Genomic DNA, 17,330 nt, shown 5'->3' with positions numbered 1-17,330 from the left:
GAATATAGATGTATTATACGGCCGGCTTAGAGGAAAACTAACGTATGTCATGAAAATTAACAAGTGGAAAGAGATTGCCGAACAATTTAAATCTTTGAGTATTTAAAACATAATGGAAATACCTACGTGACACAACATAGCAAAACTTTAGAAAACGGACTGTTGTAAGTAATCTAATAGGGTATTTGACAACATTTAAAATATATAACGAATTGCTGTCATCCTGAAAGATAATAAACTAATAAAGTATATTTCACTATATTTTAATGTAAATTATGTTTAGTTTTTGGAATATAAACGAAAGAAAATCTAATATTTTTTGAAATTTCATCAGGGACGTGAACGCTCTGTGATCGGTCAACGCTCGGATGACGTCACACGCGGGTAAACATTCTTGATTGCCTTGAGTGTTTTAACTGTTTTATTTGTATTTAGTTAATTTTAGTTATTGTTCCACAGTTTTCTGATATATTCCGATTTATCCGTATATCTGGTAGCACAATATTCATAAGAATCTCAAAATGGAGCCGAAATATGTGAAAGCTGATAGCGGCAATCTACCAGACATAGACGCATTAATGGTTGCACTTTTCTTTAAAGATAATCCGGATTACTATGCTGCGGAACTTAGAAATCTAAAAACAGCTGTGTGAGTATACGTAGAAATTGTTTATTTACGAACATTTCGATTTCGATGATACGAATACGACGACGATATATATAAATAGAATACGATGACGAGAATAGTATCTCCATACTGCACTTTAGTTTGAAAGAAAAAGTATGCTACTAACTACCTACTAATGCTGAAAGAGCTATGTTATGAGGTTATGTAACATTAAATACCTAGATCTTGTTTCGTTAAATACAACAAAATCTGCTGCTTTAACTACCATATTTATTTACAGTTAAATATTACTTAATCGAAGTGGTCTTCACACATAAAAACATTTGTATGCGCTAAAATGCTCTTTAGGTCTCTTCGCGCTAGTTTTAACCACATTTTTCTTTTTTTGGGATTCGTTGGAACGGAAACAAACAATTTATCTGGATTTTTTATAGTCGTACTTGAACATTGCGGCACTATACACCATTTATATACCATTTTACAGTGAAATAATCAATTAAATGCACATAAACCATAAGATTTACTAAGGTCATTGACTGAGTTTACTCGCGTGTGACGTCACACGTGTCACGTGATTAGCCCCTTTTCAAAAACAGCGTTTAAGGCGCGTTCAAAATAAATAAACTTTAACATTGTTTTTTTATATTAATACAGGAAATTTCACGGAAATATCAATGTAGTGTAATTATTAAGTCATAAACAATCAATTAAAACCATTTTCAAAAATTTGTCAAATAGCCTATTGTACTTATTTAGATATAAATTTCGAATATTACTACAAAGATCGAACACATTTACTGACCAATAATCTAGATACATTTTTGATGCAGTTATGTACCGTTGCTTTTGCTTTACTTACTTCATATGCATCTGCTACCAAATGGTATTGAGAGCCACATAGCCAATCCGGTAAAATGTATCCGTTTACGAAAACTCGCCATCTTCGTTCAATTTATTCAATTCATTATCACGTCACTATTACTATTATTTATCATTTAGATCATGAGGCATACTTCATCAAGTTTTTACCTGTCACAATTATACTACAATTCATGTTAACTTATAATTACTATCACCTGTTAAATAAAGTAGTTTTCCATGCAATATTGTACACCATGTAAAGTGAAAATGTTTATTAAACAGAAATATGTACAATTGTAGATACAAGTGTACAACTTTTCCACTATGACAAATTTGTAACTTGATTTTTTTATTAAACAGGAACTTGTTGAATTGTAACCTGTCACCTACAATTTCCACTACAATTTGTAAGATTTATAAAACAGGGCCCAGTGGTAACTACTGAAAAAAAAAACAGTAGTTACCACAAACGTAGTGGTTATATACTCTTTGGTTACCACCAACTCGGTTTGGTGGTAACTACTGGGACTTTTTTTAAAGGTGGGAAAAAAAACCAGTGGTAACTAGTGGGAATAACCCGTTATTTTTTCTTTTATTTGTAAGGAGTTTATTTCCATTAAAAGTATTCGTATTCTAATATTATGTTTTTTTTTTGGGTCTACACAAACCATACTGTCCTATTTTTTGTTTCGGTCTAACTAGTACATAAAGCTTGTAGAGAAAAAGAGACGTACATAGAAAACATTTGCTGTGACAGTTCAGTAATCTGTCAAAAATAGTTTGCGTTTGTTTATTTGCCTGGCCGCAGACGTTCGGATATTTCCGTACGGAATGACATGTGCAAGCGAGACAGCGCTATGCTTTTGTAGAGCGACGTTCCGTTCCCAGCTGTCATTCCGTACGGAAACCGAATGAAAATTCTGAACGCTGCGGCCAGGGTTAATTTTCTTTTGTTCGATGTTCAGCTTTCCTTTGACTCATTACAAATTAGATTTTTAAGTTCAAGGCCATTATAAACTAATGGCGTGTATCTTTCTAGATAATAATTATATTAAATTATTCCTATGTTTACAATTTGTGCTTTTCCAAAATATTTTGCATCACGTGATCTTATTGAATTTTAATTGGTTGTCGGTGAGCGTGCCCTGCGCGACGCGAGAGGCGCAACGCAATATTAGTTTTCCAAAATGCCGTCGGAATCGAAGCCTTTGTTGACAGCTCAAACAGAAAAACCAAATCATTATAAGTAAGTTCCGTAATAAAATGATAGTTTTTGTGAAGTGAAAGTGCGATAAACGTAGTTTTTAGTGGTGTGCCATTCACTCAGCCCCGTGGTCTATTCTTGCAGATATCTAAAGGAATTCCGAGTGGAGCAGTGTCCGTCTTTCTTACAACACAAATGTACACAACACAGGCCTTTCACATGTTTTCACTGGCATTTCAATAACCAGAGAAGAAGAAGACCCGTTAGAAAAAGAGATGGATCTTTCAATTATAGCGCAGATAACTACTGTACCAAATATAATGAGACATCGGGTATTTGCGAGGATGGGGACGAGTGAGTATTGCTGTCATTGCTTTGTTTTCGACGATCTCCTTGCTTTCGTGGCATCAGGTAACTCGTTGCTACGTAAACTTGTTAAAAATGCGATTTTAAAATAAAATTACATGACAGTGTAAGTGAAAATGTCGTAAATTCCGATAAAAAACTTGTTTACCAATAGTAAATTATTATGCTACCTGTTTAAGAGTGTGGCCATGTGTCACACTTGTAGGATGTTGGGGTTACATCTAGTTTTGGCTGGGTTATGCAAGCCCATTGTACAATATAAAAGCTGTTTTCACTAATCCTTTGACATTTTGGTGTTTTTGCCAATGAAATGAGGTTTTATTTGTATTAGAGAAGATAAATATGAGAAACACTTCGTTTTCTGGTTTATTTGCCCTGTATATGATGTTATGACACAGATTATTGACCATTTTCTTGGTTTTCTTTGTTGTTATTGAGAGGAAATGTGAAAGTTGCTTTGGAGTTAATAATTCCAATTGGATGTAAGAACCTTCATTACAGAGTACACAAAACATGACAATTAGCTGGTTACTGATGTTTGTTCAAGTGTTAGCAATTAAACAGTCAATGTAGCCTGTCCAACAGCTTTATTAATACACCAGATATGTTGTAATGAATAATGAATCCTGAAAACAGGAAGAATGTAATGATGGTTTAAGATAAATTATAATTTTTCATTCAAACTTTATGTGGTAACTTTGAATGTGGGGTAATTTGGAAAATTGCTAATATCTACTGAATCAGAAGCAATACTTAGGCAACACTTAGGGTCGGTTGCACTGCACCAAAGCGTCTGTCACCGCTAAAGCGTTCACAAATTTTTATTGTATGGGAAATTTCATAGATCTCTGCTGCGTGACGTTGATCAGTCTGTTAATTGTGGCTGGTGCAACTAGCCCTTACACTACTGCACCACTTACCAAAACATCTTGTTTGCTGTAGAAAATGCTTCTAGTATAGTATACATTAGCAATTTTCGAATTTACCCTGCTATCAAAGTTATCCCAATGTATGTACCAATTGTACCATAGTACAGTTGACTGTAGATAAATTTAAACCTCCATGCAAATGCTATTAGCCGCATACTGACTGAGCATGCAGCCTCGGCGAGGCAAATCCTCAGAGTACATCATAGCATATAACTGCATAGCATTATAGCATATATGATGGTATAGCTGTATCCAGAATACTAAGTTACCACCTATTGATCTACCTGTGATGAATAAGACAATACCATACGCGTCTGTATTATTATCTTTCTAATAATTTTTTTAATAACCTCTCGAAACCTCTTTAAGACAAATAAAAACCTATAAGAACCTCTCTAAGTCGATACCGTCTATCAAACGAAACCACGTACGTTTTCAGATTCGTGCTATCGAGGTTCTACTGTATTATGTTTTATGCAAACTAAAATGTGTGGAAAGTTTATCAATAGAAACTCTGAATGCCTTTTATTTTTATCAGTGATTGAAATACCTAGTTGGCCAAACTATACGTACTTGCATAATATGTACTCGCACTGCCCTGTAAATATGTATTTACACCATATTTATTTTGTTTGTAAAGAACTCTCCTTCTGAACAATGACTCGGGGACAGTGGCAGTTTTGCAGTCTTGGCCGCCTTAGGCCTCAGGCCCTGTAGTAAGTACTAGCTGCCCCCTTCCCAACATATCGACTGCCACCTATATCTGGCCGTCCCAGGCTCGGGTCTACTGGGACTTTGGGCAAATCCGCCACTGCTCGGGGAGAGTGTAACTACTCATTTTATTTGGGACCACATTGACAAGGATTTCTTGGAAAACATATTGTAGTATAAAAGGGTGTAGGATGGAACCTAATGGCACAGATTATGTAATAGTTCTTACGAACAGATACTTATCTCTCAAAGAAAACGCAAATACCTACCGTTTTGAGACCTACACAAACATACAATGGAGTGACCTTCAACACGCCGCTCCCCGCACCGCGCGCACCGGCACAACGCTAGGGTTGCCGACGCTTCTTGTGTCTTAGGTAGATATCTAGCTATAAATGTGTCGTAAAAAACATTACCTACATCTTTAAAACAATTTAATAGTACCCACGTAGCTTGTAACTCGTAAAAATAATAACAGTAGGTGTAAGTACCTATATTGAGAATGTCTACTTACTTTTCCTCATCCGAAAGAGGAAAAAACTATTATTTTATTTGTTTTGTTGTTTCTGCATCCATCCACACTACAAGTTGTGTTATTTGTTCGTGACGAAGACATTTCTTTGGCACAGCGCGCGGTGAGGTGCGTGCGTGAGCGCGTGTGGCAACCAGCTGGCTAGCTTGAGTCCCGCCGGCGGGAAGCGAGTCGTAGGTATAAATCCGAGCTCGCGCGGAGAGTTCCATAGGGCTGCTAATGGTTTATCTCATGCCTGGTGTAGCATAGAATTTTATGAGGAAAGGAAACCTCTTGGTCTTTATAAACGGGATTTTGTCTATAATCTTTCTGTAATTGTGATCCTGTCAACAATGTAAATCCGTTGATTTTCCGCTAATACATCTTGGGCTATTGACTGTAAGGATATAATTTTTGTTGTGCTTAAATTGTTACTGTACTCTCTGTATGTTTTGATTTGGAAATGTAAATGTTTATAATATTTACACAAGCCATATTGACTTCTCTCAAAATATTATTTTTCATTGAGTTATCCAACATAGAAATAAACGTTAATACAAAAATAATAATATAATAAGATGAATCTGCTTAATACAAAATTAATTAATCCTAATTTTTCTTAATTATACAGGCTAGAACTGGGTATTTTATGAAACTGGATGTTAAAAGAATACAATGTTATCATTCCCACAGATGCCCCTACCTCCACCGCACCGCGGGCGACACCGAGCGCCGCTACCACCTCCGGTACTACAAAACATGCATGTGTGTGCACGATACGGACGCGCGCGGGCTCTGTACCAAGAACGGCGCGCACTGCGCCTTCGCTCACGGCGCGCCGGACCTGCGGCCGCCGGTGCTCGATGTTAGGGAGCTCCAGGCTATGGAGAACCCCGACCAGGCGGATGGGGACGCCGCCGCGCCTAATGCTTTAGATAGGGAACGGAATTTGATGAATGAAGATCCTAAATGGCAAGGTAAATTGTTGTTAAGTAGTCTTTGGCTAGTTAGCAGTTGTTAAACTTACCCCCTTGAACATATGGTTCAGTCGGTGCCCTAACATAAGTATCCACTTTTCTATACAATTATTATGGTGCATACTTAAGTTGGGGGCTATATATTTGGGAACTGTCTTTCAAAAGGGCTTATTTTGTTTAGTGTTCATAGAGAAATAAGCCCTTTTGAAAAGACTCCTCATTTGTAATATTTTGTAAAAATCTCTGAAATCCACCCACCATTTTAACACAGAACAGAACTTTATTTCTTTTAATTTTTATGAAATTACAAATACTTATCCATGTAATTAGAAACTACATTAAACCTTGTCAATGAATACATTTGGTCTACCTGGAAGAACAATTATTGATACAATGAATCATAACTTTGATTCTCATCATGATTATTCATTTAAATGGAACAATGAGAAGGAATGATTTGAATGATTAATTGATGTATTTAGTAAAATAATGAGGGCTAACGCGTATGAATTCGCCGCTAGGGGCGCTAGTGTAGATGGTGGTCTTCGCAAAGTTCGAAATGTCAAATGTCACTTGTCACCTCAATGACTGACAGCTGTTCTTTAGTCTTATCAACAGAGGCGCCGGACTTCCGGTTCGATCGCCATCTTGATAGTAGCCTCGTGATTAATTTCTTTGTTTTTTGCTCATTAATATTGTTTAATGTGTAATATCGATAGCTTTATTATACAGTAATATAATGTGGTAGTGTGCAGTGAATGGTGAATTAATCTCAAAGCGTGTTTAACCACCATTCTGAAGTCAACGGCCGGTAGTCCACGTGCTTCTCGTAAAATCCAGCTATCGGTTTTACGAGACAACTACAACAACCACCGAACAACGTCGTGCTCTAAGAGCATTTGGTATTTCTACCTCTAACCGTGTCTGGCTAGAGCCCTAGAGGCCCATAATTTTATTGTTTACCGTACACTGGCTATGGCCGATGGCCGATATGTTTTAATCAAGAAATATTAATTCGATCCCACGTGGATCCCACTTTGACGTTGGCGAAATCATCGACAGTATCGATGGAGCCATACTACCTGAAAAATTGAATTGAACAGAGGCGCCAACTGGTGAGCAAAAAAACGATAGCCCTCATTGGTTTAAAACCCTTTGACCGCGAAAGACGTCAACTGACTCGTGCGGCTACAGCTCAAAATCAACCTTTGTGCATTACGAACAACAACGACAATATTTGTGATGTTTTCAACTAAATTGTCGCTTGTTGATAAGGTTGATTTCTAATGGAAGCTATATGGAAATAGCGCCTTACTGACAAGCGACAATAAGTACCCTTTTGGTTGAAAATGGCACATTTTAACGGCTAAATGTGTCATTTTTTCAACCTGTTTAATTTTGCATATATTTTAGTTGGCACTTTTTTAACCACTAACATTTATTGAGCTATATGTATTGTTTACCATGATGAAACGCGGTAGCCCTCATTTAATTTATTAAACATGTTTATTTCTATTTTCAATTATAACATAATTATAATTGTTTCAGATACGAATTACGTGTTATCATCATATAAAACGGAGCCATGTAAAAGACCTCCTAGGTTATGTAGACAAGGGTATGCCTGCCCACAATATCACAATAGTAAGGTAAATGAAACTAAAATTATAATGTCAAAAGACGAGACGAGAGAAGTAGTTAAATGAGCAAAAGTTTCTCAATTATTTGAATGCTCTTGCTCGCTTAAGGGCCCTCCCATTATCAGTCCGTCGGGCGATATCGGCTGTCGAAAATTTGACAGTTCCAAACAACTGACAGGCATATATCGTCCGGCGGACTGGTAATTAGTGGGCCCCTTTACTTGATAGTCCAGTGTAGTTTGAGAACTTTTTCTGCAGGTACTAAAGTGATTGGCTGAAAAACGCGGCATATGTATAATTATCTAGAGTTAGGCCAAGTTAAGTTTGCAGCGATTTGAATAGCCCAGACTGCAAGTTTTATTTAAAAGTCATAATTTTATACAAGTTTCACGTTAACCCAGTGCGGTTAAACCGGTAACCCAGTGCCAAATTGTATTGGTAACTTAATGGATAATTAGTGTAATAGTTATAATGACTGAGTCAACTTCGTAAACTAATATCTTAGTATTCTTTAATATCAATCCAACACAAAATATCTCATCATCACTCATCAAGTGTTCTATTAATTTGGCCACTATGAGTATTCATCTATATTTAGTTAATAATAACTGAATGTTAGAGCATATATCTTTACCAAATTATTGCAATGTTTACAATAATTTTCCAGGATAAACGCAGATCACCGCGAAAGTACAAATACCGAAGCACCCCGTGCCCCAACGTGAAGCACGGTGAGGAGTGGGGCGAGCCGAGCAACTGCGAGGCCGGCGAGGCGTGCGGGTACTGTCACACCCGCACCGAGCAACAGTTTCATCCAGAGATATACAAGAGCACCAAGTGCAATGACGTGCAGCAGGCCGGCTACTGCCCGAGGGGACTGTTCTGTGCCTTTGCGCATGTTGAACGTAAGTGCATCATCTTATGCTAGTACTATCATAGTTGCATTCTAAAGGAGCCCCAGGTACTGTCATACCCGCACCGAGCAACAGTTTCATTCTGAGATATATTTATACAAGAGCAGCAAGTGCAACGACGTGCAGCAGGCCGGCTACTGCCTTAGGGGACTGTTCTGTGCCTCGATGTTGATCCTAAGTACTCATGCTAGTGCTATCATGGTTGTATTCTCCAGGAGCCCAAGGTACTACTGCTACACCCGCACCAAGCAGCAGTTCTAACCTGAAATATACAAGAGCAAGTGTAATGAGGTACATTAGGCTGGCTACTGTGGCTTTGCGCATGTTGAACGTGAGTACATTGTTTTATGCTAGTTGCTATCACGGTTGCGCTCTCGGGGAGCCCAAGGTACTACTGCCACACCCGCACCAAGCCCCAGTTCTACCCTAAAATATACAAGAACGCCCAATGACATGTAGCTTTTGACCTCTGACCTTTAAAGCTAGAGTTATCAAGGCCGTATTGGGAGTAATCGGGTTTACGTTCTTCTTCAACACACAATTTTCAATAAATTCTCTGGTATTAGTCGGGGTAGCTTGGTTAGCGAGCGTAGACGAAGTTTTTCCAAGAATCGTGTACCTCACATTGGTTTGTAATTTGCAGCGGAAGATCTGACAGCTTCGCGTGACCTGACCGCTCCGCTAGAATGCGGCACGAACTTGGCGGAGCTTCTCTCCTCCGCCCTGCCCGACGCCAAGCCCGACCTGCTGCTGCCCGCGTCGCCGCCCGCGCCCGCGCCCGCGCTCGCGCCGCACACCAACGGCAGCGGCGACTCCGAGTGCGCCAGCACCTCCAGCGGCGGCTCCAGCCAGGGCCGCGCCGTCGGACCCAGGCCCGCGGACCCCAAGCCGCCCCAGCATAACGTCTGGGCTCAACGAAGCGCGTTCGACGCGACAGTTCTACAGGAGGTCGTCGGGAACGCCCTCGACGATATGCACCTAGATGATCCGCTGTCGCTGGTCGCCGCTTTAGATAGGGATCTAGCCGACGGGGAATCCATGCTAGCTCCGTCGGCGCCGGTTAATATTCCACGCGGCGCTCATCCGTCTCTACGCGCCTTCAGCCCGCCCGCCGCTGGCTCCCCGCTGCCGCCTTTCCTCCGCTACGCGCACGATACCGAGCGCCTCTTCAACTCGCACGCGACTTTAAAAACTGGAAGCTACGGTGGGAGCGGCTTCGAGTTCGCGGCGACCTCGCCGAGCGCACCCGGTGAGATATCGCGCCTGAGAGAGGAGGTGGTGGCCTCGCGGGCGGCCGCTCTACGTTGGGACGAGCGTATAGCGCAGGCGAGGTCGGCGTGCGGCGCCTGGCAGAGGGAGGCCGACGAGGCGGTCCGGGCGGCACAAGTTGCCGAACGACAGAGGGATGAAGCGGTCGCTCGAGCTCATAATTTACGTCGGGAGCTGGAGGCCGCTCGCGCCGCCGGCGCCGCCGGAGGCGCCTCGCGCGCTCGGGAGCTCCGCACGCTCCCTCTGGGAACTCTGAAGCAGCTTCAAGCGGCCGCTAGAGCGGAGTTGGAAGAGATCGAGAAGGTTCTCTACCTAGAAACGGCGACCAAATGTATGGCGTGCGAGGAGCGGCCGCGCGCGGTGACGCTGGCGCCGTGCAACCACTACGTGCTGTGCGACAACTGCGCGCGCGCCGCCGACGAGTGCCCCTACTGCCAGACGCCCGTGCAGCGTCATCAGTAGTCTAACTACTTGAATCGCATTGTTCTATCATGAACCATCTAACTAATTTGCATACGCAATAACAAAGGCACACAATCAGTCTTGATTGACAGCTCGAGACAACTTTAGGCGTCGCGTCGATGATGTTTGAAGAAAATAAAATCTATATTTTTTTTGTTTTAAACGTTAGGCCTACGATTATAAAACAAGTACCAAATAATAATTCACGTTTTGGTGTTTCCTCGTGTGATACATCTAGCAAGATGTTTTTTTTATATATATACAAAGAAGCTCAAGTATTTTGATAGTTCATTGCGATTCAATTATGAATTTGGGCCGGTATTATTATACCATATATAACGTGAACGTATGATTTAATTTGATACGTCAAATATATTCTTTACACCAGACTCCACCGTTCTCGCGCGCGACCCCATACATCTTGCGCGACTTCAAGTAATGGACTCGCAGGCGAGAACGCAACTCATGCCTAGACGGTCTGACTTAACAAAATGATATAGACAATTCAGTAGCTTTGCTGAAAATCAAGTTTTACTAACAATTTTACATCCATAAATTAATTATAAGCTATAATATGGCAACATAATATCGGTCCCTAGTTGACGGCCGAGCTCTACCTATGAAATCGACTTTGCTATTAAACAAAACATGATTGTCTAAATTATGAGATGCATATTTTGAAATAGTTGTAAGTGTATATATAGAGGTAGACCACGGCCGTTGACTGAGTGCTCTCTACTCGTGTAGTCTTTCGAATAACACCCGTTGGTGCGACAGATACTTTCCTTGATATTTTTATATATGGGTAGATTGGGGTGTAACGTGTTATATCACTTGATAATAATGATAGAATATTTAATTTTAGTAAAGAGCAAGACTTATTCTAATAAATTTATCGAATGAATTTATAATACATGGACTAGGGTTTCTCAAATTAACTGCCAACGTCATTTCATAGTATATTATGTATCCCCGGAGAGTGGAGTTTCCTTAGTATCTGTTACTACTGGTTTCATTCCACTGTCCTCTTCTTAGTAACCACAGATTATGCCCAGTGTTATGCGCCGGACAACGACCACCCAGTTAAAATCGCATTAAACATTGACATAGGTAAACAACCTAAAGGACGCCCAAAAGCAACCTGGAGGAGAAACCTTCAAAGGCTGTCAGAGAAAATTCCAGCTGACCCGTGTGACAGAAACAGAGCCGAATGGCGGAAAAATATTTGGAGGGCCGACCCCAAATGAAATGGGAAAAGGCACGGAGAAAGAAGAGGGTATTAGTCTATCTCGCGGGCGTGACACTGTCGCGCCAATCATGTGCTAGCCCGGCTGCAACGATGTTGTTTTATGGGCACCTAGAATGGGTGCTTTACCCGTTGTTTTTCAAAATAGTCGCGCGTTTTATCTATCGGTTTTCTCAACTTGTGACTGGCGCTTCAAGAAGTCTTATGTTTTCTAACTGACCTTCACGAATCATCCGGCAAAACACGTTTCATGATGGACACCTATTTCCTATTCCCATTCATATAACAATTCTTCAAACATCTTGAGAGAAGTCAAGATATTTTTTAACATATAGACATTATTTAGTGCATGGTTTACACAGTAGAGATTTATAATGTTACAAGATAAAATAATATGCTTTTGATGTTATTTGGTTTAGATCATTACTAGTAGAGTTGTTGCTTTTACTGAACATACACATATTATAGGCATTTAACGAGGTTTTATAGGTCGACGCCTGGCCATGCTTTCACCAAGTATCGGACGGTAATGGATAAAATTATAGTGTATTGCAAAATTAAAGATTTGACTCTGAAAAATACTGATATTGGTGGAAGCACGCCCAAGACAACTAGAATTTATATAATAATTGAAGAATATTAAAAGTAGTTTTTAGTTTTATAACGATTCATTAAGATATCTAGTAGTTATAAAATCATCAACAATCTGAGAGTTGTTAATTTTTGCTACATTTTTTAAAATCGTATATATTATGTAAGTGACTAAAGTGTGACTGCAATTTGCTTCCTGGAGGTTATCGGCACAATTGTTTGCGCGCTGTCGGACCAATCTTAGATCATACACCGGCCAATGGTCGGCGAATCGGCGTTCTAGTAGCGATGTTAAAGCGACACTTGTACTACGCATACTTTGAAAATAATTTCGAGTATGGCAACATATTTTGGGGTACATGAATATTCAAACTTTAAGCAGATAATCACTATTACAACGCTAGTTCGGTCGACTGGCTCCCTGCGTCCCGTTGTCTGCACAGGCTGGCTCGGTATTTGTAATTTACCTATTAAATTCATGGCCAAGTTGAAAGTTTTCAATAAATTTCATATATTTGTAACCCGATTTTTTAGGTTTATCCTGAGTTTGGAAATATTAGTTTGAATGTACAAGTACCGTGCCGCCCCAACAGCTAGCTGACGCAAAGGAAGGTACTAGCGAGATTACTGCCCGGGCCTTTCCCGCGTGCATTCTTTGCAAATAGTAGGTATAGTGCATTTTATGTTAACATTCCTAATTAACTGTTAGAAGTTACAGTTACGTTTTTATTTCTCTATCGGTGTGGGTACGCATTTAGTTTTAATCATTGTGTTTAACAAGTAAATAATAAAAACTGTTAGTCTCTGTAGAGAGTTGCGTTACCCAACTTTGGTGTAGTAATATATGTTTGCTGCACTTCATGAGCCAGGTCTTACTGTGATCTCACGTAGTGACGCCATCAACATCAAAGATGAGAAGTGCCACTTTGTATATAATTTACCAGTCTTCATTATTTATTTGTCTCTGGTTTTAGTGTTCGATTTCAAGTTTCGAGTACCGTCTTTTGGGTCAAACGATTTAGCAGATGTATATTTGGCTACGACCGGTACGGACATGTACACTAACGATTTACTACGCTATGCTACATATACAAACGCATTTTATACAAAGTTTTATTTCGATTTTAGTACATTATAAAATATTTATATATTTTGAAAATCTTGAAAGTTTTGTATCGGTATATTATAATAACAAATTTAACCTAGGCGTATGGATTAGATGTAAGTAGTGTTTTCAAATTGTAATGGACATTATTTTTAAGTGTGTAGTTGCGAGCCGTCGTGTATCTTAAGCAATATGACCACAGCCGCCTTTACTCAAATATATATATAAACATATAGTATGTCGACACGGTACATTTTGGTGTGGAGTGTTCAAGTAAAGCGTTGGCGTGATTTTCTATAAATTGGTGTGTTATAAATGTCAAGGCCGCTATGTGCATATCGGCCGCACGCGGGCGACGCGCGACAGCAAATACTCAGTCGTTCGTGCGCGGCAGGCCTAAATCGTCACAAAATAAATTGTTCATTGGTTGAGTCTCAAAATTCGTGTGAAATCACACTGGTGTCGTAATTGTCGGTACAGAATGTCCTGTGTGGCCATATAATATAATATAGTATTCTAGCTTACTAGCTATTTGTATTTCTAATGATTTAAAAATTTAGATAGTATTAGAGTCACACTTATTTTTATATAGAGTCTTTATCACATGGAGAGAGTACTTTTCATTATTGAAATATTTATATGGTACAATTGGTGTAACAGAAATATCCAGTAAATTACAGTATTTGAAGAGACGCTGCGTGTCTGCCGACATAAAAATTACAAAACGTGGTCTATGTCAATTGAATCGTCATCCAAATTGTAATGGATGTTCCACTAAGAGAGACCCCACACTAGTGTCTCCCGAGCGTCGGCGTCTAGTAAACTCTGTCTGCTGCTTGACGCAACCTTGGCGCAACTGCGCAGCGGCATCAATAGCCTTTATGGATAGCCTTTCCAGAGAACGGACGTATTTTCAATTCGCAAAGGGGGTATTCCAGAAAAGTGTCGGGAACGTGACGCTTTTTTCTACTACTTCTGATAACTAAGAAGCCGATATTTGGCATGATAACGTCCTGGCCACGACATTGCGCGACTGGCTTCGGCTAAGGCGAAAACCATAGGTGGCATCGCTGTCTCGCTACAACCTATGGTTGTCGCCTTAGTCGAAGCCAGTCGCGCAATGTCGTGGCCAAGACGTAACGTTTGATACCTTAGCTTTAAATTCAACGGTATATAATATACATTTCTGCAGGTTCACGTCACGTCCCCGACAAAGTAGACCTTTTTGTGGTATGCCCCAAAGTGATTGTTTGGTGTATTACAGACTATTAAAAAAAATGTCAGTAGAACGTAGCGTCATTCTCGAATAATGTGCAATATATTCAAAATTATTTATTTGTCAAAAAAGCATCACCTGTGTGTGTCGATGCGCGGCGTGGTTGTTGTGTTATCCATTATATTCGTTTGTAAGCATTATTTATACGTTCACAAGAGTAAAGAAACTGAATAGAATGTCAAGTGTCGCATAACCGCGCTATGAAATATCTATTAGCGCATGATGCCTTCTTGCATTTTCTCTGGCCATTCTTCGTGCGGCGACGCTTAATAATGATGGAATCCAATCTAACACCCTGGGGGCTGAGCTCGGTCGCATTTTGATCGCCTGTCACCATGCCTGTCACGTTCTAACAAGTATGGAAGTGCGAAAGTGACAGGCGATAAAAATGCAACCTTGCTGCCACCGCAGGTCATTCTGCTCCGTGTCGTTACTCCTGTGCTGATATTCCGTTTTTACTGCATTTTGCATTAGTTAACTATTTAGATCCAATTCTTGTTTAAATCTAGCTTGCAAGTATGTCGCGTACGCATAATAACAACCCCTTTTTATATGTTCTTATTAATATAATATTTTTTCAATTATTTAATCTTTAGGTAGGTAGCTCCAACAAATTCTTTAAAATTATTATTGTTAAATTAGAAATAGCTAATATTGTATTAGAAAACAAATTGCGATTCTCACGCTGAAGAAGATCAAATGAATTATGTTTTCATTTTTTTATATTTATTATTCTAACTGCGGAACATGCATTCAGGCTTCGTCATAGTATTTTATAATCAAATAATTTTCAAATCCATGTGATACATATGTGTAACAGAGATGTGAAGATTATAATTATTATTACTAGGTAGGTAGGTTTAATAAATTTTCAATTCCATTCAATAAAATTGTGTTTTATTTGTAAAACTCCTCAGTTATATAATCCTCGTTTAGGTCCATTCTTTAATTATATTGTAAAAAATGTTGTATGTATTGGTATTGAACTATGAAGAGAGGCGACACAACAATAATAGTCTCATATAGATTCTTGCATCTGCCCACAACTTCGTCTGCATGGAATGATCCTTCCACGAGTCTCAAACTATCGCCATGCAAAGTTTCATCTCAATCGGTTCAGCATATTAAGCGTGAAATTCAAAAATGCGCATTTTGCCAGAGATAAGACGTAGCTAGATCGATTTTTCGCCCTCGAAAACCCCTGTTGCAAACGCAACCTTTTATGTGTATAATGCAGTAGCAAAACGCAGCCGTCGGGCTCTCTTACTATGCGGAGGCTTATTTAAATGCACCAATAGGAGCGCTCCACATATAGCATTGTTCATTTTTTTTAACCCCCCATTTTTATTTTATTTTCTGAAAATATAGGTTCATTTAAGATACCAATTTGAATGATTTAGTAATTCATGGCTCGGTTGAATATTTATAATTTATTGAAAATATGAGATACGACTTCTCGTAAATTACATGTCGTGGCTGTTGATAAAGCACAAGCAACAACAAGCATTAAAAAATATGTAGTTGTCACTGTCAATCATGAATCTAGTATAGATCTGGAATAGGCATGAGTGGTGGGGGGAACTGTCAGAAGGGGATAGTCTTATGTATCTTTCAGAAGGAGTAGCAGAGAAAGCGTTATTATTGTCACTTCTACAGGATCCTACCTTCTATGTTGTCAATTAATTGTAATTGTCATCTGTCATTAATGTTAGTATAACGCTTTTCTATAAATAATATCGTCGTATTATTTGAATCCCAACATCAAATCAATAATCTCAAAATACGCTAAATTTGTGAAAGCTGATTCCACAAATCTGCCTTAAGTTATATACCTTAGTTTTATTGGATGTATATAATGTACAAATTTCTAGAGAAGGTGGAGAATGTAAAGTTATAGCAAGAATAGTGCCTGGGCGTGGGCATAGATTTAATAATAAACTATACAATTATTTTCTGGATCAACAAGAGTAGAACCTAAATCAACTTCAACTGAATGCTACTAAACAAAGCCCTCAATGTCAACCTCACGTGCAGAACATGTTGAACATATAATGTATACACTTTTATGGGAAACAGGTTTTTCCTAAATTAATAAAAAAGTAAAAAATAAGACATGTTTTATTTTTCACAACTCTTTATTAACTTTAGTTTTGTCCGCCATGATCGTGATATCAGCAGCTTGAGCCTTGAACTGCAACTTGTAGGTACCTGGAAATTAGAAATTATGTTTTCAGTTTCATGTTGTATTTTGAGTATAACTATGTATTTTTGTATGTATATGATTTATTGCTTGCAAGATGGTTATAAGTTACATATATGTATGTCTGTTTGTTGAATTTAACTTCAAATCAGTAAAACGGAGCTAGTAGCGGACAAGCTGTGTTAAACGGTTTGTCTTTAGATATTCTGGCCACATAATCACAGAAAATAAATAGGTAATAGTGACCCGACCACCAAAATGGACTTTTAAATATTCGTAGTAAAATAATATTAATTTTATACTTACATCGACGTGATCCTCACAGCAATATTGTGTGTAACACTTGAAGTATTCCATTTCACATTTACTTCACGACAACACCGTCTTTCACGTAGGTCTTCGCGGACTATAATTTTTGTAAATCATTCCCACAAGTGGAA

At 39.1% G+C, this 17,330-nt stretch overlaps 1 protein-coding gene across 1 annotated transcript; it reads left to right on the top strand.

The window, feature by feature from the left end:
- The first annotated feature begins 2,443 nt into the window (after positions 1–2,443).
- LOC134744117 (RING finger protein unkempt) lies at positions 2,444–15,580 on the top strand. The gene is made up of 6 exons (XM_063677811.1): positions 2,444–2,735; positions 2,838–3,047; positions 5,904–6,187; positions 7,736–7,836; positions 8,495–8,732; positions 9,385–15,580. The coding sequence occupies exons 1-6, from the start codon at positions 2,677–2,679 to the stop codon at positions 10,470–10,472; spliced, it is 1,980 nt and encodes a 659-aa protein (XP_063533881.1). The 5' UTR covers positions 2,444–2,676; the 3' UTR covers positions 10,473–15,580.
- The last annotated feature ends 1,750 nt before the right edge of the window (positions 15,581–17,330 follow it).

The sequence above is a fragment of the Cydia strobilella genome, chromosome 9, assembly GCF_947568885.1.
Source record: "Cydia strobilella chromosome 9, ilCydStro3.1, whole genome shotgun sequence".
Lineage (NCBI taxonomy): Eukaryota > Metazoa > Arthropoda > Insecta > Lepidoptera > Tortricidae > Cydia > Cydia strobilella.
Note: the sequence above shows the minus strand (reverse complement) of the source record. Positions and strands in the feature narration are given on the sequence as shown.